Source organism: Rana temporaria, chromosome 6, assembly GCF_905171775.1.
Source record: "Rana temporaria chromosome 6, aRanTem1.1, whole genome shotgun sequence".
Classification (NCBI taxonomy): Eukaryota; Metazoa; Chordata; class Amphibia; order Anura; family Ranidae; genus Rana; species Rana temporaria.
The window spans coordinates 117067214-117090980 of record NC_053494.1 but is presented as its reverse complement, the minus strand read 5'-3'; the positions used below and the strand labels follow the sequence as shown (position 1 = coordinate 117090980).

General features: G+C 43.0%; 1 protein-coding gene across 1 annotated transcript in view; it reads left to right on the top strand.

Annotated features, from left to right (window-relative positions):
* The window catches only part of CDK15 (cyclin dependent kinase 15), a 241037-nt gene that overhangs the window by 37995 nt on the left and 179275 nt on the right, over positions 1-23767 (top strand). Inside the window, 2 exon segments of the mRNA XM_040357238.1 lie at positions 2922-3071; positions 5578-5675. Of these exon segments, the coding sequence (XP_040213172.1) occupies positions 2922-3071; positions 5578-5675 (248 nt within the window).

Here is a 23767-nt window from a genome sequence, read left to right as displayed (position 1 = left end):
ACCCGCACTGCACTGATCTCAAGACGAGGGAGGGAAAAAACAACAATGAAGACACCCACAAAAACTCCCTCATCTCGTTAGTCAAACACCCACTAGTTGTCAAAACCGCCAGACAATGGATGCAAATCCGGATATCTCAACAACAATTGAGCAATGTCTAATCAGTGCAGGTCACCTGGGGCTGAAAAATAGACCTTTGGTAGCAACTGCATGATGATTAGATTATAACAAAAAATATATAATTAATTAAATCAAACATACGCCTTAACCGATGTAGATTTTAAAGGAGCAGGACAATCATGAAGGTCAGATACAACAACATCGAATTGGATATAATCCAGAAATAGGTATCATAGCATAGGCGAACAAACTGATTACCAGAAAGCAGAGAAAGGAAAAAAAAAGGAAGGGAAACAACAAGGGTGCCACCCGAACGCAGGGCCACACACCTAAAGTGGGGTCCCAAGCATCCAGGGTGATGTAAATTTAGGGCTACTGTGGCCCCCTTTATGGCACACTGATACCTAATTGGACCACTTGGTTGGCCTTGAGAGTCCTTTGGAACCTTGATCACATTTTGGTGAGAGTACATCCATCAAACGATCTATATATTATTGTAAATATGAATTGTAAATTTGTGTGTACTAGTGTCTTCTTCTTTTTCTTCCATTTTTTCTTTGTATTTATTAAAATGTATTGTCTATTTATTTTAGTGACATTGTATAAAGGTCCTACAGAAGCTCCAGAAGAAGCCATAATGTAGAGGCAACCAACTTTTGTATTGTGACCGCATGACTTTTCATGTTCTGGTTTTAAACCATGTTTGTTCAAATAAAATTATGAAATTCCTAATATCAATTTGATTAGATTTTTTGCACCTCAAAACTCCCAATATTATTTCTTGGTATGTTTCTGAATATATTTAGGGGAGGTGGTACCAAATTGACCATATGTGTGCCATTGTCCCGGGTTGGGAACAACTGCGGAAGCAGGTCGATGGACAAGATGGAATACAATGAGCCAAGCGAGCTGGCGTATAGAACCATCTGTACAGTATTTTTAAAGCATTTTCTAGAATGAGTACATTCCTAGAGCTCTTGGATAGCCCCAAGATCATAATCTGCCAATCTGCTGGAACCTCAAACTGGGTTTTCTGACGGTGACAGCATTGGAACATGTCTCTGCAAAGTTTATCAGCAAAACCACTTGTAGTCTTCCATGGTGTGGATAAAATAAATTATTGCACTAAACTAAAACATTGGGAAAAAGGGGGGAGCTGTTGCACAAGAAAGTGACACAATTCAAAAATAAGTGAGAGTTAGTATGCAGCACTAAAGTCCTGTACACACGATCGGTTTGTCTGATGAAAACAGACCAATGGACCGTTTTCATCATATAAACCAATCGTGTGTGGGCTCCATCGATTTGTTTTCCATCTGTGAAAAAAATAGAACATCTTTTAAAATATTCCTATGGAGAAAAAACTGATCGTTTGTGTGGAAGTCCATCGGTCAAAAATCCACCCATGCTCAGAATCAAGTCGACGCATGCTCGGAAGCATTGAACTTTATTTTTCTCAGAACGTCGTAGTGTTTTACGTCACCGCGTTGGACACGGTCGGATTTTTGACCGATGGTGTAGGCAAGACTGATGAAAGTCAGCTTCATCGGATATCCGATGAAAAAATCCATCGGATTAGATTCCATCAGATATCCGATCGTGTGAAAACAGTGAAATATATAAATCACAAATAATGTAAAATCCAAAGGGGTATAATAAGCTGTGAAAACACATACAAAGGTCAGTGGTAAAACTGAGTCAATAAACGGAAAACTAGTGAAAACCAATAACAGTGTCCATCATAAATGATTAGAATCAAATGATGAGGATGTCGCTAAGGTTGACAGACGTCCCTGGAAATATATCTTCAAAATAAAAGTGGTGTGTCATAAACACTCTTGCCAAAAGTGTTGGACCTAACTGTCAGCTACAGAAGATCTATCAGGCTTAGGGGTTCCCAATGGCTGGGTAGGCAGAATATTCAAGAGTTCCGGTGGAACTCCAAACGCTCTTAGTATGAATCCCAATGAGAGTAGCCGTAGATAGAGACACTAGACCAAGTTGTTCAAGACCGGTGCTCATTCTGCCACGGGCGTTCAAAGGGACTCCAGAAACCAAACAGCTCGAGGGTACTAATAACTATACTCAGTAAAAACTAAGTCTTGATAACCTCCCAGGGGTATTAATGGCCAAATAAGGAACCCAACACAGCTTGAATGTACGGCACATGGAAGAAACAAAAATAATGGAAGGACTTCCAATAGTGCAGGTTAAAAAATATATAATTGGGTTTTATTTAAAAAAGCCAACATACAAACAAAATAAAAGTGATCACGATAATATAAAAGCAATATGGGAAAAGGAATATCCTAGCCCTATGCGTTTCATCCTAACTGACTTCTACTGGGGCATGGTGAGTGTGTGAAAATAGGAGCAAGGGACAGAGCTGTAACCCTGTAACAGGAAGTTCCTGCGGAAGTGCATTCATGGCAGATATTATTTTAATAAGATGTTTTGGTGAAAACTGTTTGAGAGGGAATTTGTCTCCCTTTAGAGAGTTTACCTATCCAAAGTGTAGGTAGATCTCTCCAGATCCCAAAAAACTGACAGGCGCTTTTATCATTCCCAGTGCTATCACAAATAAAGACAAATTTGGGCTTCAGATATACTTTAACATGTAAAAGCTTATATGAGATGTTACCGGTTAGTTTACATATGCTTTAAAAAACAAAAAACAAAAAAAAAACATATAAAATACTAAAGATGGTATTGAGATGGTATTATTATTATTATTCTTTGTATGCCACAATTGTAACAAACCATTTAATTTATTCAAGCAAATGACGCTGTTTTCTCATCAGCTTACAGATTTCAGTGATGTTCCATGCCCTGTTCGGTCTCTTCCTCCACAATGGTATCACACTGTCCAAGTGCGGAGGATAAGAGCACTGAGGGCTCGGAGTAACAGTGACCCACTGCAAGGGAAAAACTTGGGGCAAGGGCTTCAGTGGGTAAGTGTTGTTTGAGTCATTTTCTGTAATCCTGTGACACAAGATCCTGTATGAAATACCAGTTATTGCATGTTACATCGTACCATAGCTACTTTATGTAACAGCTGCTAGGCACAGATTGCATTGGATCTGTCATTCATTACTAAACCTCTGATGTCCTTTGATAACAAAAAAGCTAGTGTTATATTGTTAATGAAAAACTAAAATGTCATATAAAGATTTAAATGACTCCTAGCCCTGAAATAGCCCTGACATGCGTCAGCTTGCACTTTCTGCAGTTGTAGACAAACCATCTATACATCATATGGCATAGAAAAAAAATATGAACAAATTTACAGGCAGTTCAATATTATAGGCACTGATTGTGTGACTGAGCAATATCTAGTCTTCTCCATGTTACTCCAGACTCCAGAGCTACAGAGCATAGCTTTGAAACCGAGAAAACTTTCTCTGGATTTTGCCATTTCCGGATGGGGCTCTGTAGTTGTGAAATGCCTAAGGCTGCATTCACATCTGAACGCGGCGTATTTTACCGCGATTTGCCGCGACAAATTGTGGCGTTTTGTCCCACGATTTGCCGCAACAAAACGCGGTAAAATACGCCGCGGTAACAAAAGCCGGAGGGGTGATCAACATTGTCGGCTATGCCGAACGCCGAAAGCCGCCTGAAAAAAAGGTCCAAAACTTGTTTTGAGCTTCAGGCGTTTCGGCGTTCGGTGTTCGGCGTGGAGATGTCTCCATAGCCAAAAATGTAAAATCACCCCTCCAGCGTATTGCAGGCTGCAATAGCGTCGCGCTACAGGCGACAATACGCCTAGGTGTGAATGGAGCCTAAGAGTCTTGGGTGGGACTGGATCACTAACCCTGTGTCCAGGTGCACACAGCCCATATAACGAGGGGCTGGTGAGAGCAGAGGGTGCAGGAAGGTGGAGTGTGAGCAGCTTGCTACTGCTAGTGCTGTATGAAGACAGACCTGTGTCTGGAAAGCTGTCTGCCCTATGGGAGACTGTAGTCTGGGTAAGGGGGAATTTTTTGCCCATGGACTGGGAAAGGCTGGCCAGCCTTGATAGTTGGGAAGACTGAGTAAGCCAGTGAGTCCAGGGGGCTGGAAAGAATCAAATCTGTTGAGAGCAAGCAGAGGAACTGCTGACAAGAGTGACAGGTGGCTTGGTATTATTTCCTTATTTTTGGGTGCTAAATGAAGTTAAACCCCTGTGTGGGAATCCTGAATGGACCTTTTGCTTTTGTTCTTTCCATTTAATAAACATGGGCTACCAGGCCCTCAACCATAACGCATGTTTGACGTGGACTGCACAAAAAGAGCATCTATTATTTGACCTCCAATATCACAATATATATATATTTTTAAAGGAAAACTGGCCTAAAATAGTAAAAAATATGTAAAAATTGTAACCATAAATTTATCGCCATTACTGTGACCCCCCCCCCCCAAAAAAAAAACTTCTGAAAAAATATTTCCTACTTCTGATGTTTGTGGCGATACTTTGTATGTGTATGTCATTTGTTTGTACCTGTAGGAAGGCCAAGAAATAAAAGTGCATGTTTTGCTTTGTTCTTTCCCACCAAAACACTGGGCCAGATTCAGAAATAGATACGACGGCGTATCTCCTGATACGCCGTCGTATCTCCTGATACGCCGTCGTATCTCTGAGTGCGCTCGGTCGTATCAATGCGCCTGATTCAGAGAATCAGTTACGCATAGATATCCCTAAGATCCGACAGGTGTAAGTGTCTTACACCGTCGTATCTTAGACTGCAATTTCAGGCTGGCCGCTAGGTGGCGCTTCAGTATTTTTACGCAAGGAATATGCAAATTAGTATTTACGCCGATTCAGAAACGAACGACCGCCCGGCGCTTTTTTTTTACGTTGTTTGCGTTCGGCTTTTTCCGGCGTAAAGTTACCCCTGCTATATGAGGCGTAGCTAATATTAAGTTTGGCCATCGTTCCCGTGCCGAGTTTTGAAATTTTACGTCGTTTGCATAAGTCGTTCGCGAATAGGGCTGGACGTAATTTACGCTCACGTCGAAAGCAATGATGTTTTGCGGCGGATTTTCGAGCATGCGCACTGGGATGTTTTCACGAACGCCGCATGCGCCGTTAAAAAAAAGTAAAATACGCAGGGTCAAGCCAAATTTAAATAAAACACGCCCCCAACATCCCCATTTGAATTAGGCGGGCTTACGCCGGCCCACATACGTTACGCCACCGTAACTTAGGGCGCAAGTTCTTTCTGAATACGGAACTTGCGCCCAAAGTTACAGCGGCGTAACGTATCTAGGATACGTTACGCCAGCCGGACAGATACGCTCAGGTATCTGAATCCGGCCCACTGACTCTAAATAAAAAAAAAAAACATAACAAAAAAAAAACTTTTCTTTCTTACCTAAAACTCACTATTTGTGACCTTTTGATCTTGTCTGTGACCTTTGACTCTCACCTGACCTTTGACATTTTTTTATTTCATGAGTCTTCTTTGCTTACAGCAGAGAAAAGGACTTCCTTTTGGTACTGCATCTTCCTATCTGAACTTGGAGAAACTAGGCGAAGGCTCCTATGCAACAGTGTACAAAGGAATAAGCAGGTTTGATTTTTTTTGTCTTCTAAAACTGAGACTTCTTCCTGGGGTCAGAATTGTTTTGTATATTTAGAGTAGACTGTTGTTACATGTAATCCAATGTAAATATGTAATGCCTAGTACACACTAGCAGGTTTTTTCAACCCAGCAGGCTGAACTAAAAAAAACGGAGGAACTTGGAAGGAGCAGATGTTAGTACAGCGAGCTCCTTCCAAGTCCCTCAGTTTTCTTCCCCCGCTGAGATATTGGCCTGGATTCACATAGAAGCGCGTATCTTTGTGCGGGCGTAACGTATCCTATTTACGTTACGCCTCCACAACTTTGACAGGCAAGTGCCGTATTCTCAAACCAAAGTTGCGGCGGCATAGCGTAAATAGGCCAGCGTAAGCCCGCCTAATTCAAATGTGGTAGATGTTGGCGTGTGTTATGTAAATTTAATGTGACCCCGCGTAAATGGCGCTTTTTACGAACGGCGCATGCGCCGTCCGTGAAAGTATCCCAGTGCGCATGCTCCAAATTAACCCGCAAGAAGCCAATGCTTTCTAAGTGAACGTAAATGACGCCCAGCCCTATTCGCGAACGACTTACGAAAACGACGTAAAACGTGAAAAATTTGACGCTGGCCCGACGTCCATACTTAACATTGGTACGCCTCATGTACGCCTCATATAGCAGGGGTAACTTTACGCCGGGAAAAGCCTAACGTAAATGGCGTATCTGTACTGCGTCGGCCGGGCGTACGTTCGTGAATTGGTGTATCTAGCTGATTTACATATTTCTAGGCGTAAATCAGCGTACATGCCCCTAGCGGCCAGCGCAAATATGCAGTTAAGATACGACGGCGTAAGAGACTTACGCCGGTCAGATCTAATACAAATCTATGCGTAACTGATTCTAAGAATCAGGCGCATAGATACGACGGCTCGGACTCAGAGTTACGACGGCGTATCTGGAGATACACCGGCGTAACTCGTACGTGAATCCGGGCCATTGTGTTCTGACAGGGGGACTGCCCTCTCCTCTTCCCCGCCAGAACACACCGGTTAGTGCTCACAGCCAAGCTATTGGCTGCCAGCGCCGATTTGCCGATTGGATGCTGATTCTCCAGCATGCAAACAGGCCAAATGTCAGCCAGTTCTGTTGAACCGGCCGATAATTGGCCCCTGTGTACTAGACTTAAATACGTGATTGTATCTTTACTCACAATGCTGACTTTAGTTACCACATTGCAGTTACCATCTTAGTGCCACAGCTACTCCTGTGTTTAGCCTCTCTATAGCTAGAGATGAACTCATTGGAAATAACATGACTTCCAACTTTTGAACTTAACAAAGAGGAACAATTTTTAAAGGGTCAGAATGAGTTGTTGGCACAGTGTACAGCGGCAGAACCTTTGCAGGACAAAGCCCCTGTACATGGGAAACAGCTGGAATAGGGTAAAAATGTGGGACTGTCCCACACAAACCGGGACTGCTGGGAAGTATGAAATAAGGAGGTGTCAGGTAAAATATTACTAATTTAGATATTTTCTTTATAAAATGTGAGAATGAAAGGGGGCACAGGGAAGTCCCATAAACTAGTGCAGGACATTTGGAAGCAGAGCGAAGAGCATACAGAATTTTCCTACGTACCTCGCTTCACGTACATATTACCTATCCATAATACTGCATCACCTCATGACAGCCTGTTCCTACACTTAACCTTAACATTTAACCTGTTACCTAAAATGAACAAGTAACCTTCCCCTAACTAACTGAGCCAATTCTTAATACTTGTAAACCACTGGACATTTTTTTCTTCTTACCTGCAATGTAAAGGCATAATATGCTAGTATGCAATGCATACTAACACATTATGTGAAACGTACCTGAAATTGAAGCCTTCCAACGATGCAATGTCATCATTGGAGGCCGCTTCCATCTACGCCAATCTTGCTTTCGGGTTCGCGGACTCCGGCTCTACGACTGGCCGGAGCCACTATGATGTCACTCTCGGGCATGCGCGCAGGAGCCGCAGATCACGGCACAGGGCTCTTCAGGTCACGGCACGGGTGGCCTTTCCTTCAGAGTGCATGCACCAGTGATGTCACTTTTTAAGAAAATAAAATGGCGTCTTTGATAGGCAAAGCTTTGGTATTTCTTGATATTGCTGAAGCTTGCCCACTCTTTCCTATCCCCTACATTCCTATTGGACTAGGCAAACTCCGACATCACCTGGTGTTGGGCCATGCCACGTCAGAAAGGTCCAGCATTTTGGCAAAGCAAAGGGCCATTGCAGGTATAAGCACCTACTGTATAGTTGTTAACAGCTTTTTGTTTTCTTAAAGTGAAAGTGGTTATTTAAGCTAGCCTCTAAACAATAACCCCCTAACTTCTAGCCTGACACTTAATATTAACCCTTAAAAGTTAACCTAATCCTAACACATAACCCTGTCCCTCCCACTAATCTTAGCCTTTAACTGAACCCTCAGGCTTCTTGCACATGGGGTCATCTAAAGGTTTTTCATCCCGTTGGGTGTTTTATTGCACCTGGGAAGTTCCCGTCCCATTGCTGGACGAGGCTGACTGCTGTTCTGAGTGGTACCCACGTTTAAGACTCCATGCATTCAGGAATAAATGCATGAATGACTGGGTCTAAAGTAATGTATTGAAAATAAATAACATGTAAATAGTGCAGCATTCTAACTAAAGATAAAGGGGCAGATCCACAAAGAAAGTACGCCGGCATATCTACTGATACGCCGGCGTACTTTCAAATTTCCTGCGTTGTATCTTTGTTTTGAATCCTCAAAACAAGATACGACGGCATCTGGGTTAGATCCGACAGGCGTACGTCTTCGTACGCCTTTGGATCGTAGATGCAATTCTTCGGCGTCCGCTGGGTGGCGTTCCCGTCGTAATCCGCGTCGAGTATGCAAATTAGCTATTTCTGACGATCCACGAACGTACGAGCGGCCGGCGCATTCTTTTACGTCGTTTCCGTTCGGCTTTTTTCGGCGTATAGTTAAAGCTGCTATTTGGTGGCGCACGCAATGTTAAGTATGGCCGTCGTTCCCACGTCGAATTTGAAAATATTTTTTTTTGTTTGCGTAAGTCGTCCGTGAATGGGGTTGGACGTAATTTACGTCCACGTCAAAACAATGACGTCCTTGCCACGTCATTTAGCGCAATGCACTGCGGGAAATTTAGGGACGGCGCATGCGCAGTTCGTTCGGCGCGGGGATGCGCTTCATTTAAATGAAACACGCCCCTACTCGCCGATTTGAATTACGCGCCATTCCACCGCGAGAGATACACTACGCTGCCGTAACTTACGGCGCAAATTCCTTCTGGATTCAAAGATTAGAAAAGTAAGTTACAGCGGCGTAGCGTATCTCACATACGCTGCAGCCCATGCAAATGTACGAGAATCTGCCCCAATATATAATGAATACACATTTTAAGTATACCTGAATACTAATAAATACTATCATTTTACACATATGCATTATTTGAATAAAAAATGTGCAGTGCCAATTGACATACAGAAAATTACATACTGTATAAACCAAATGGCATAAATTGATTGTATTAAATACATTTTATGAATCCATTAAATATATATGTATAATGGTTAATGGGTGGTTTCCAAGATACTCAGTGACTTAAAAAAATGCAACAATCCATGAAAACAGTGAAACAAATATTGGAGAAGAGGCTTGGACTTTTTAGGCACAACCAGACAATTTGTACAAAAATATATTTTTATTATAAACATAGAAAATCTATATTAAAATCCACATTTGTGAATCAAATACTAGATGAAATACAGCTACTGTATATAACCAGTTGACAACTACATGGAAACTGGAAGATGAAGAAATCATTCCATTGTGGTAGTAGATCCAAGAGTGTGGATATATTACAGGGAAGCAATGTAGAACTGTTCTCGGCTCAGTAGATGTAGAACAATTCTATATTGCTTCTCTGTAATATAATCAGTGAAACAAGTTCCCATGGAGTGTGAAGCTCTGCAGTAACAACAGGATCTGTGTGTGACTGGTTACACCACGTGGAGGTTTTCGTCAATGTCAGGGCAACTCTGGGCTGAATCAAGACCAAGGGGCAGATCCACAGAGCAAGTACACCGGTGTATCTACTGATACGCCGGCGTACTTTCAAATTTCCTGCGTCGTATAGCTGTTTTGAATCCTCAAAACAAGATACGACGGCTTCTGGGTTAGATCCGACAGGTGTACGTCTTCGTACGCCTTCGGATCTAATATGCAATTATTCGGCGTCCGCTGGGTGGCGTTCACGTCGTTTTCCGCGTCGGGTATGCAAATTAGCTATTTCCGACGATCCACGAACGTATGAGCGGCCGTCGCATTTTTTTCCGGCGTCTCTAGTCGGCTTTTTCTGGCGTATAGTTAAAGCTGCTATTTGGTTGACTATAGTTACACCTGCTATGTTACGTATGGCCGTCGTTCCTGCGTTTATTTAGAATTTTTTTTTTTCGTCTGCGTAAGTCGTCCCTGAATCGGGATGGACGTAATTTACGACAGTAAATTAGCGCAATGCACAGCGGTAAATTTAGGAGCGGAGCATGCGCAGTTTGTTTGGCGCGGGGAACGCGCTTCATTTAAATGAAACACGCCCCCTACTCGCCGCATTTGAATTCCGCGCCGTTACGGCGCTTGAGATACACTACGCTGCCGTAACTTACAGTGCAAAATCTTCCTGGATTCGAACTAAAGTCAGGTAGGGTATGGCGGCGTAGCGTATCTCATATACGATGCGCCCCAAAAATATGTTTAGGATACAAAGGTGAAGAGCCAGTTAAGTCACGCTATGTAGCCCATTTTTTCTCCCATTTATGATACATACCCTTCCATACCATTTGGGACTTCACGGACCACTACTCTCCATGAGATCACCCTGTAAGGACGTTGCATCCCTCTGTGGTTTATCCCATCCTGCTGGTGTTTGGTCATTTCCGGTTCAGCCATTTGGAGTATATATGATTGTCCAGTTCCCATTGTGGTTCCACCACACAAAGCCTGTTTGACCCATAGAACGTATGTTCTCTCGGGTTCAAACGTTCTGGTTAGCCTTCTACCTATTGGTGGTGGTTTTCTTCACTTCAACATCTATTCACCTTCACCATTTGTTTCTGTTGGAAGCCATCACTACGTTTTGAACTTTTGCAAACATTGAAGTTTTGTCACCATACGGATACACAGTTGTGAATTTGTGCACTTGTATTACGTTTTCTTTATATAGACATTTGATTGTGGAATTATCAGTGCCTCAATAATTGTTTTCCATTGTTCAAATTCACCATTTGAGCACCTTTTTCAAACCTATGATCATAGGCATTTAGTTATTCATTTTGATTAGCGCTACACTTTTTTTGTCTCTTGTTTACGGTATTAAAAACAAATTTTATGGATCTGCTAATGAATTCACATATGCATTGATTATGGTTATCTACACTCATATATTTATTTAGTTAGCGTCTCAAGATAAAGTCAAAATAAATATTTTGGGCATACACCTAAAACTGATGACAGCAGCTGGTTGGAAAGCACTAAAAGGAATTTTATATTAAGGGGCAGGCACCAATTTATTCTCCTTTTTTTGATATTCCTTAGTACATTGGTCTTAATAAAATGTGAAATCATTAAAGTTCATAGATTTTAGAGGCGCTGAATATCAAAGTGTCTTTGAAAATAATAAGTGCCAAACAGTTCCAGCAAAGGAATAGTAGCGATGAAGATGATATGAAAGAAGACCCCGGGTGCAGATCTCTCACTTTAAAAATTAAAAAGTGCTCCACCAATCTTCCTTTGTGTGAATGACTCACCAGACTTTTTTTATCTCGCATGAACTGCTCAGCAAAATATGCTTGGATTAAATCACTCGTATTGATAATTAATCTGGTACATGGATGTTCCTCGTACTCCAGACACCTCCCATTCAATGGTCCCACTGCAGCCTCCAGCTAAGCAATCTGTGGAATCTGGAGGCTGCAGTGGGACCATTGAATGGGAGGTGTCTGGAGTATGGGAAACATCCATGTACCAGATGAAATATCGATACTAATGATTTAAAGGGGAGTTCCGGCCACAATTTCACTTTTTAAATATAAATACCCCTGTAATACACAAGCTTAATGTATTCTAGTAAAGTTAGTCTGTAAACTAAGGTCCGTTTTGTTAGGTTGTTACAGCATTTAAATAGTTTATAATCTAGAAATAGACCGTGGCCATCTTAAGTGTGGGCATCATGAAGCCAGACTGTATGACTTCCTGGATTTCAGCTTTGCATATCTCGCACATGCTCAGTGCACAAGCAATGTAATAGGTTTCAGTCAGGTTTGCAAGGACTACTGGGAAACATGATGCCTATCCCAGAAACCCTTGCAAATAGCCTAGGCAAATAAGGAGGAGGAAGTAATGAAGGACTACAAAATAAAGGTATTTACAAGCAACAAATTAAATAAAAATTGTCCATTCTGAACACTATGAGATTAGAGCATGCAGCACAGACAAACATAAAAAAATGGGTGGAACTCCACTTTAACCCAAATGTATTTTACCCAGCAGTTCATGTGAGGCAAAATAGTCGGGGAGTCATTCATTTAGGGAAGGAAAGCAATGTTGGTACTTCCCATGCTTCGGCTTGTACAATCCTCGCAAGCTAGATCAGATCGGAGTGGTCTTTGATTCAAGTGTGCGATATGAATGTGTTTCCCTCACAGATGTCCTTCTCACCAGGCCTACCCAATCTGAAAAAAAAAACTTATAGGGGTTTTGCTCCACTTTATGTAAAAAAAACTGTTGCTGTTATGGCCAACATTCACCAAATAAATGTTCCACTGTTTCATCATTCGAGAAGACAACAGAAACATCCTCAGGTTCTGATGGTATTGCAATAACAATGTCAGCAATGATGTTATGGGCCCGGATTCAGATACGAGATATGACGGCGTATCTCAGGATACGCCGTCGTATCTCTGAGTGCGGGCCGTCGTATCTATGCGACTGATTCAGAGAATCAGTTATGCATAGATTTCCCTAAGATCCGACCAATGTAAGTGTCTTACACCGTCGTATCTTAGACTGCATATTTACGCTGGCCGCTAGGTGGCGCTTCCGTATAGTTACGTGAGGAATATGCTAATTAGGTATTTACGCCGATTCAGAAATGTACGTCTGGCAGGCGCATTTTTTTACGTCGTTTACGTTAGGCTTTTTCCGGCGTAAAGTTACCCCTGCTATATGAGGCGTAGCTAATGTTAAGTATGGACGTCGTTCCCGAGCCGAGTTTTAATTTTTTTTACGTCATTTGCGTAAGTCATTCGCGAATAGGGCTGTACGTAAGTTACGTTCACGTCTAAAGCAATGACGACTTGCAGCGTAATTTCGAGCATGCGCACTGGGATTTTATCACGAACGGCGCATGCGCCGTTCACAAAAAACTTAAAATACGCGGGGTCATCTGAAATTTGAATAAAACATGCCCACAACATCCCCATTTGAATTAGGCGGGCTTTCGCCAGCCCACATACGTTATGCCGCCGTAACTTAGGGCGCAAGTTCTTTCTGAATACGGAACTTGCGCCCAAATTTACGGCAGCGTAACGTATTTGAGATACGTTACGCCCGCAGAAAGATACACAATTGTATCTGAATCTGCCCCATGGACTATCAAATGAAGGTGCATGTTTTCAGTAACAGCCCTTCTGCTGTAGCAATTAATAGGTTGAGGACGACAGCTCAAGAAAAATAATTCAGGTCTGATGCACGTGAATTTGTGGGTAAGAATTTCTACGTAGACGACAGACTCAAATATCTACCAACAGAAGTAGAAGCAATTGATCTTCTCAAAAGAACTCAGGATAAGCTAGCCATCTGATGTTCATCTGGTATGATCTGCACAACGTTTTTGGATGAGAGCTTTCTATGATCTGCAAGATGTAGTTTGGCTTGAGTCAGCGTCTGCTAAGCTATTGAGCCTGTAAGTTAAAGGTGTTGTAAAGGTACAATTTATTTTTCCTAAATAGCTTTCTTTACCCTTAGGCCCCATACATACGAGAGAATTTATCCGCGGATACGGTCCAGCGGACCGTTTCCACGGATAAATCCTCTCAAAGATTTCCGCAGATTTCGATGCGATGGAGTGTACACACCATCGCATTGAAATCCGCGCGGAAATCCTCTGGCGATGACGTGTCGCGCCATCGCCGCGATTATGACGCGGCGACGGCGCGACGCTGTCATATAAGGAATTCCACGCATGCGTCAAATCATTATGACGCGTGCGGGGAATCCCTTTGGACGGATGGATCCGGTAAGTCTGTACAGACGAGCGGATCCATCCGTTGGAATGGATTCCAGCAGATGGATTTGTTGTGCATGTCAGCAAATATCCGATCTGCTGGAATCCATCCCAGAGGAGATTTCTCCGCGGAAACAGATCCGCTGGCGTGTACACACCATAGAATCTATCCGCAGAAACCCATTTGCTGGGATTTATCTGCGGATGGATTCTATCGTGTGTATGGGGCCTTAGTGCAGTCCTCCTTCACTTACCTCATCCTTCGATTTTGCTTTTAAATGTCCTTATTTCTTCTGAGAAATCCTCACTTCCTGTTCTTCTGTCTGTAACTCCACACAGTAATGCAAGGCTTTCTCCCTGGTGTGGAGTGTCATGCTCGCCCCCTCCCTTGCCTTACAGGAGAGTCAGGATGCCCTCTAACACACAGCTCTTTTCTCTATCTGTAACATAGAGAGCGTCTTGACTCCCCTGTAGTCCAAGGGAGGGGGCGAGCACGACACTCCACACCAGGGAGAAAGCCTTGCATTACTGTGTGGAGTTACAGACAGAAGAACAGGAAGTGAGGATTTCTCAGAAGAAATAAGGACATTTAAAAGCAAAATTGAAAGATGAGGTAAGTGAAGGAGGACTGCACTAAGGTAAAGAAAGCCATTTAGGAAAACAAATTTGTACCTTTACAAACCCCTTTAAGCTATCTCATCACAACTGTATCATTTATAGAATTCACACTTTCATTGCTTAGATTGCGGAAGCAGAAAAAATACAAATAACTATTCCTCTATCTAGTATCTTCACATACTGTATGTGAACACAACATGTGTCTACAAACACTATCAACCAGTGATGTGTAATTTCTTTATCACATAAATTAGTCCATGAGTCCATCAGTAAGAAAGAAAAGGTTTATAGTCAATTGTATGTTCCTTCTGTGTAAATTATACCTCCTATTCCACAATTTGAACCAACACGAATAGTGTTCAAAGAATTCCAATGCGCACCCAGTGCCTCGATGATGGTGCTATTGGTCACCCACTCACCTTTTTGCCTGGACCTATGCAAATGAATATCCGCTAGGTCAGGCACCCTTGTGACTCTCTACACAGGAGATTTTCCTGGAATCTCAGCTTGACAGACTGATATAATGTAAAAAGTGAAAACTGCATAGACTAACGTAATGGAATAAAGTAGAAACTGCATATAATTTAAAATCATTAAAAGCAATTGATAAGGTAAAAAATACTACTCATGATTTTTAAAGTGCTATAGCCGCTGGCAATAATCGCATTAAAGAATCCTGACAAGCTGGTTGTACCTAAGTTAATCAATCGATCAACTTGGATGCAATCAGCCTGCCCATTAATGGCTTGAATCTCAGCTGGTCCATGCGGAACCTGCTGAGATTTGAACCATCTATGGCCGGCATTAGACAATTTCAGTTTAAGAAAATGTTTACTGATAAACATGGCCCATTGTTCAAAGATTGGATGTAGCTTTGCCATAGTTTGCTCTGTATACATTTCGTTTGCAGAACAACATCTCCAGCTGGAAAACAATTACCTGTTGTACAATTGGGACCCTAAGATGACCCTGTATTTTGGCCTAATTTACAAATCTTTCATGGTTCAATGGTTTCATTGTTCAAAATTAGAGCAATGATAAAATATATTTTTTTATTCAGAGAGACTCTAACATGCCACTGTATTTTTTATTTTTTTCCCCCCTAATGCCTCTAAGTACCTTAAAGTGATTGTAAAGTAATTTTTTTTGTTAAAAGTAACAAACATGCCTGCCCTGTGTATTGGTTTTGCACAGAGCGGCCCAGATACTCTACTTCTCAGGTCCCTCTTTGGTGCTCCTGGCCCCTCCCTCTTGTTGAGTGCCCCCACAGCAAGCTACCTACTCTCAGATATGGAGCCGCAGCCCGACCCCATCCCCTTTTTTTCCTGATTGGCTCACTGACTTTGACAGCAGTGGAAGCCAATGGCGCCACGCTGCTGTCTCAGCCAATGAGGAGGGGAGTACCAGGCAGCCGAGACAATCCTACAACATTGCTTGATCTAGATGGGGCTCAGGTAAGTATTAGGGGGGCTGCTGCACACAGAAGGTTTTTTATCTTAATGTATAGAATGCATTAGGATAAAAAAAACATCTGACTTTACAATCACTTTAATTTCTACAGCGCTGTTGTGTGGTCACACAATCTTTCCCTGTACTTTGGCATCTGCAGGGAAATATCCTTGGAAGGAGCTTCTGTTACTCTGCTGATTTATGTATGCTCTCTATAGTGTGAGTCTGTCTGGCCAACCCTGATTGGTGCTGTGCCAGCCATATGACAAAAACAAAGTTTCAGAAGAGCAATTCAAATTAGATTTCTAATATCAAATAACTGTTTTACGACTCTCAATAAATCTTTATTTAACATCAAATGTGTATTTTGGTGCATTAATATGGTGTAGAGTCTGAGATGTCAGAGAGTCAGAGACAGAGACACTAGCTTTCACTTTGTTCAGATAACATTTGCATCCAAGGCTCTATTTGTATTTTACAGGTATTAGCAATTACATAAGATATATTTTATACTGATTTATATTAAAACTATATTTTTTTTGTGAGTTTCTTGGTAAATGTAATCAAATCAGCATACTATATCCTGCCCCAATAGTGTTAAGCAATAGGAGGATATGGAGGAAGAGGAAGGGGGGTGTCATTTACCACTGTGTATACACCCATATGTGTGACTCTACCTTTAGTCATGTGGGCTTCACAGATAAGGAAAAGGAGGACATGCATAGCTTAGACAGAAACCGAAATTGAGCATACTCCGTAGAGGACACCAGCTGGTCTACACAATCTCAACCTGTGGTGGGGACACATAGAATATGGGAGGGGCAGCTAAAGGCGGGATCAGCAAGGAATATTTCACTCTACACAAAACAAATATTTTAGTAGCTTTGTGATCTGTTGTCAATTAACCTAAGTGCAAAATGTTCTTTCAGCTCTTCTTTGTTAGTACTACTTACTTTGCCAGCTTTTTGTTGCCTTATACCAACATTTCTGAGATGTGTTGCTGCTATCAATTTTAAAATGACCTTATTTGTGTTAAAAAGATACATTTTCCCAGTTTAAACATTTGATGTGTTTTCTATTGTAAATATAATATGGGTTTATCAGATTTGCAAATCATTGCATGCTGTTTTTATGGAGATTATACACAGACCCCCAAAGCATCCTGAGGGCATGTGGCCTGATACAGTTCAGGAGGGGGGGGGGGCGCTCTCTAATCCCCACTCTTTTCCTGCGGCCTGCAAGGTTGCATGCTCGAATAAGGGTCTGGTAAGGATTATTGGAGGAACCCCACGCCATCAAAAAATTACGCGGGGTTCCCCTTAATATCCATACTAGACCTGAAGGGCCTGATATGGAATTTGGGGGGACCCCCACACATTTATTTATTTTTTAATTTTGGTTCCCTGCACAAAATGTCATTTTTGAAGGAAAAAAAATCATTTAAAACTACTCGCGCTATTAATGAATTGTCGGAACCCAGCAAGACAGATACAAGTCAAAGAGTACTGGACTGGGGGGGACCCCTGTCATTTTTTTCAATTACTTTTCTCTGTATTGCTGGGACCCGACAATTCATGAATACCCGCGAGTAGTTTTAAATTACTTTTTTTCCTTCAGAAATGACATTTTGAGCAGGGACAGTTCTAAACACGGAAACATGCGCTACTTTACATGCATACTTTAGACACCCCCCAGGTACGAAATTTCAAGGAAAATGTCACTTTTATTGTTTCACTTTAAGCATTATTAAAATCACTGCTCCTGAAAAAACACTTTTTATGACAATAACTTGCATATTAACCTTTAAAATTAAGACTTTTGATTTCTCCTATAGACTTTTAAAGGGTGTTCCGCGGTTCTTCGAATTTGCCGCGAACACCCAAAATTGTTCGCTGTTCGCCGAACGAGCGAACAGCCAATGTTATGTTTTTATTGCTGTCTGTGTTCCTGTTATGGAGATTCATCCTTTTATTTGTCATGTTTATCATTATCACTAAATGTAAAAGTGAAAGAAAAATCTAAATTTTGAGTTGTCCCCAGAACATTATTATAGGCGAGATCTTCCAATTGGGACACTAGTTCTAGTGACCCTAATGACAGCCAGAGTTCCTCACTTTGGTTTTGGCTATAGCAAGACAAAAAATGGAAAATCTCCCTAAAGAGGCACATATGGCAAACAAAAAACCTGACGGGGGTTGCAAACCTCCCTTACTCTCTCCAAAATGAAAATAAGTCTTAATTTTTTATTTTTTACTTAAAGTGGAACTTTAGTCCAAACATTGTGTTCTGCTAGATCTATAGAGAGGCCGATCTGCTGACAGCCTTAAAGCTGTTGTATACCCCGCCTGCACATTTTTACTTACAGGTAAGCCAATAATAAGGCTCACCTGTAGGTAAAATTAATACCTCTTATACCTGTACGGTTTAGGAGATATTCACCTTGCATGCAGCCGCTGACGTCATGCCAGAAAGTCAGAGCTCCTTGCTGAAAATTACGTGATGTCATCGCGGCTCCGGCCACTCACAGCCCCGAAGCCGCAAACCCGGAAGAAACGCAAAGGGGAACATGTCAGCTCCCTCAGCGGTGACTGGGAGGCGCTGCGGGCGATTTGTTCTAAGGTAATATTTCATAATGAGCTAGGTGCTACTAGCTCATTATAGAAACGAAGGTACAGCGCTAGGTAAACAATAGCTAACCAAAATTTAAAAAAATTAATTGGTGTGAAAAAACCGTGACATAAATAACATTTATATAAATATGATCAAAGTCCATAAAACGTGATCCACATCCACATCCAACCTGAATGAATGGAAAGAAGTTCATGGATAGTGCTATAAAATCCAAAAGAGATGAAACAAAGATTCCTCCACCGGAAAGGACACCCAAATCGTGAGATGTAGTCTCCTTACCAGATAGAATTGATCGTCATTACAGCAATCTGATTGGACCCAGGAATGTTTATAGTCTTCCCAATTAGACTATTTCCAGACATGGAAGGTGTAGAGACAAATCTATATCCCGACGATGTCCTTTTGATGACGAAACACGTAGGTGTGGCCTAGCTGAGTGGAATGGCATCACGCACCGTAAGGAGACACGCAACTACGGAGTCGAGCAGCGTTTTGCCTCATTATTTTACACCGCGCTCAATTTTCAACATAATTGTAAGTGCATCCAGATTTTTATTAAATCCACTTTCAATACAGTATTACACTATGTGGTTTCCCCTCATTTCTCATTTCATGGGAGCTTGAATTGGTTACTTACTTACTGGAGGGAACACAGTTTGGATTTGTCTCTACACCTTCCATGTCTGGAGATAGTCTAATTGGGAAGACTATAAACATCCCTGGGTCCTATTAGATGGCTGTAATGACGATCAATTCTATCTGGTAAGGAGACTACATCTCACGATTTGGGTGTCCTTTCCGGTGGAGGAATGTTTGTTTCATCTCTTTTGGATTTTATAGCACTATCAATGAACTTCTTTCCATTCATTCGGTTGGATGTGGATCACGTTTTATGGACTTTGTTCATATTTATATAAATGTTATTTATGTCACGTTTTTTTCACACCAATTAATTTTTTTAAATTTTGGTTAGCTATTGTTTACCTAGCGCTGTACCTTCGTTTCTATATTGTTTATTTACTTTGGGTATCTTAGGTAATAGGCACTGGCAGCTTTATCTACACTCACGTGCGTTTTCTACATTATTTGTCAGCGCAGTGTTTTTTTCTTCCTCTTTTGGAAGAAAATCTTTTTTTTTACTAGCTCATTATGCCTTTCAGTTTTTTTTTCAGGGCATACAACCGCTTTAAGGCTTGGTTCACACTGGTGCGATGCGGAAACCCTGCAAATCCAGTGCAGGTTCCCGCATCGCACCTGAATCGCATCTGAATCGCATAGTGGTTCACACTGAGATCTGCGAACTGCTGGGGCTGTAATGTAAAGCTAATGACACCCTCAGATCGGTTCGCAGATCGCAGTGCGAAGTGTTAAATGGTGCAGAAATTGGATTTGAGTGCGGACCATAAAAGGGTCCTGCACCATTTTGGTGTGAATGCGATGCGATTTCAGCCACACAGTTTGTATGGCTGAAATCGCACAGACACTGCATGTGATCTGCACAGCAATGCGTGCGAATCACTTGCAATGTCTGGAATTAAACCCTCTTATCCTTTACAGCCAAGGAAGCTGCTTCTGTTTGATCTGCAACTGCCATAGTGCTTTACATGTGATCAGTTATGACATCAGCCATTTGATGGTTTGACAGTTTGGTTGAGGACACATGCTAATGTGGCAGTTAGCAATACCTACATTCCAGGTTTGGTTCCGATTTTGTATTTACTGCTGTTCAGGGGCTTTGGGCTTCAGTAAAATGGCAGCCTCCAGCAAGAACAAACATGAGCAATGCTGGAGGCAATTTACAGCGCACACTAATTTTGGTAGCATAATTATTCATGTGGAATGTATGTTCCTTGCTAAAGAACATTATTTTTTATCAAGTTGTTATGTGTAAAGTTCCACTCTAAAGTGTCATTTTTAAACCTACTTTGTTTACCTGAAAACATCAGCTGTTCCATAACTGACTGCATGCAAACAGATATAGATGTTGTATATTCACCTTTCACAATAGCATGCTGTTCAACATGTGTAAGTGATTTACTAGCAGTGTATTAGTTTTGAGTGACAAATACTATTTCTTAACATGGTTATAAATAAACTAAGCAATAGTGACAATGATATTTATGCTTGACACTGTCCAATATACAGTTCAATTGGCTAATAATAACAACAGCTGGTTTGCAGTTGTAAATGAACTGGCACTATTGATCTGTTGTTGGGAATGATTTAATAAACACACTTAAATGATCAATTTTGAACTCTCCAGGGACTTTTATGTAGAATGTTTGCTATGCGGAAAATAAATACAGTGATCTGATTGCTGGGAAGTTAAAGTGTAGCTAATAGAAAAAAAAAAGGGGGCACTGCTTACCTTCAGTAGGAAGAACCCCCTGCTTCTGTAAAGGGGGTGTGTATGGATGGAGGGCTGCAGTCTATGACCATGTTTCATGATACAAAGAAAAAAGGAATGAAACTGCGCTAAGAAGTGTGGTACACTTGCAGAACCGGTGCTAGTCTGCAAATACAAATGGAGAAGCAGCGACTCTCCTGTATAACACTGGTACAGTGGAAAGTAATGGGAAAATGTAAATAAAGTATCATAAATGAAATTCATAAAGTGTCCAATACAAGGTATAGTCCATAAATTAAATGATCTTATATTGAATGACAGTCCACCCGTGCAAATTGTTTGTGATCTGTCCGTGAACCAAAATCTTCAAACTGGTGAGAAATTGTGTAACAGTGAGATTGTGTAACGTGACCCCCCGTAACGGAGGATCAGGAAGGTATACAAATATCAGTTTGTTTCCAAAAGCACCTCCAGCTCGCCTTGCGCTGATCAAAATCCCACAATGAATGTTTCAGACTCGTATGCGTGTACAGAGTATGTAAGGAATAAAGGGCCATATCCACAAAAGAGATACTCCGGCGTAAGCCGTCGTATCTCTGGTTCTAACTTTGGAACTGATCCTCAGAAGCAGTTTTCCTAAGTTAGGCAGAAGATCCGACATCTGTAAGGGACTTACACTGCCGGATCTTAGGATGCAGTACCGCATCCGCCACTGGGGGCATTTCGAGTCGAAATGCCTCTTCTAGTATGCAAATTAGCACTTAGGGCGATCCTCAAAGCTTTTGTGCTTAGTTTTTTCGCCGTAAGTGTTAGTTTGCCTGGTGTAAAACTAGGGCTGCTTTTACAAAGTGTAAAGTTAGTCACACCTTGTAAAGGCCCATTCAAGCGACGGCATTTGGTATGCATTCCCGAGGGAGAACTCCACGGCAATTTGTAAAATCCAAACCGGCATGGGTTCCCCCCCAGGAGCATACCAGGCCCGTAGGTCTGTTATGGGTTGTAAGGAGACCCCCCCTCCGCCGACAAATCGACGTAGGGGGTCCCCCTACAATCCATACCAGACCCGTATCCAAAGCACGCTACCCGGCCGGTCAGGAAGGGAGTGGGGACGAGCGAGCGCCCCCCCCCCTCCTGAGCCGTGCCAGGCCGCATGCCCTCAACATGGGGGGGTTGGGTGCTCTGGGGCAGGGGGCGCACTGCGGCCCCCCCACCCCAGAGCACCCTGGTCCCCATGTTGATGAGGACAGGACCTCTTCCCGACAACCCTTGCCGTTGGTTGTCGGGGTATGCGGGCGGGGGCTTATCGGAATCTGGGAGTCCCCTTTAATAAGGGGGCCCCCAGATACTGGCCCCCCACCCTAAGTGAATGGATAGGGGTACATCGTACCCCTATCCATTCACCTGGAGGCAAAAAGTAAAAGTTATTAAACACACAACACAAGGCTTTTTAAAATAATTTATTATTCTGCTCCGGATGCCCCCCCTGTCTTCGTTATTAGCTCAATTACCAGGGGGGGCTTCTTCTTCCACTCTCCGGGGGTCTTCTTCCACTCTCCGGGGGTCTTCTCCGCTCTCCGGGGGGGGTTTCTTCTTCCGCTCTCCGGGGGGGGGCTTCTCTGGACTCTTCCATCTTCTCCCCTCTTCCGCTGTTGACTCGGCGAACCCCGGTTCTTCTGCAGATGTCCGGTGCCTTCTTCTTCAGCGCTGGCTGCCTGCTATCTGTGTGTTAGCTCAATTAGTAACAGGCAGCCGGCGCGGTCTTCTGTGACGTCAGGGTCTTCTGTTCTTCTCCCCTCTTCCGATGTTGACTCGTCGCCTGTTGTCGCTGCAATGATGGAAGCGCGCCTTGCATCCCATTTATATAGGCATCACCGTCCCATCATGCTCCGGTAGGTACCCACGTGGTGGGTGCACGTGGGTAGGCACCACCCACGTGGGTACTGCCGGAGCATGATGGGACGGTTGATGCCTATATAAATGGGATGCAAGGCGCGCTTCCATCATTGCAGCGACAACAGGCGACGAGTCAACATCGGAAGAGGGGAGAAGAACAGAAGACCCTGACGTCACAGAAGACTGCGCCGGCTGCCTGTTACTAATTGAGTTAACACACAGATAGCAGGCAGCCAGCGCTGAAGAAGAAGGCACCGGACATCTGCAGAAGAACCGGGGTTCGCCGAGTCACAGCGGAAGAAGGGAGAGATGGAAGAAGCCCCCGGAGTCCGGAGAAGCCCCCCCCCGGAGAGCGGAAGAAGAAACCCCCCCCGGAGAGCGGAGAAGACCCCCCGGGAGAGTGGAAGAAGACCCCCGGAGAGTGGAAGAAGAAGCCCCCCCTGGTAATTGAGCTAATAACGAAGACAGGGGGGGCATCCGGAGCAGAATAATAAATTATTTTAAAAAGCCTTGTGTTGTGTGTTTAATAACTTTTACTTTTTGCCTCCAGGTGAATGGATATGGGGTACATCGTACCCCTATCCATTCACCTAGGGTGGGGGGCCGGTATCTGGGGGCCCCCTTATTAAGGGGACTCCCAGATTCCGATAAGCCCCCGCCCGCATACCCCGACAACCAACGGCAAGGGTTGTCGGGAAGAGGTCCTGTCCTCATCAACATGGGGCCAGGGTGCTCTGGGGTGGGGGGCCCGCAGTGCGCCCCCCTGCCCCAGAGCACCCACCCCCCCATGTTGAGGGCCTGCGGCCCTGGCACGGCTCAGGAGGGGGGGGGGGGGCGCT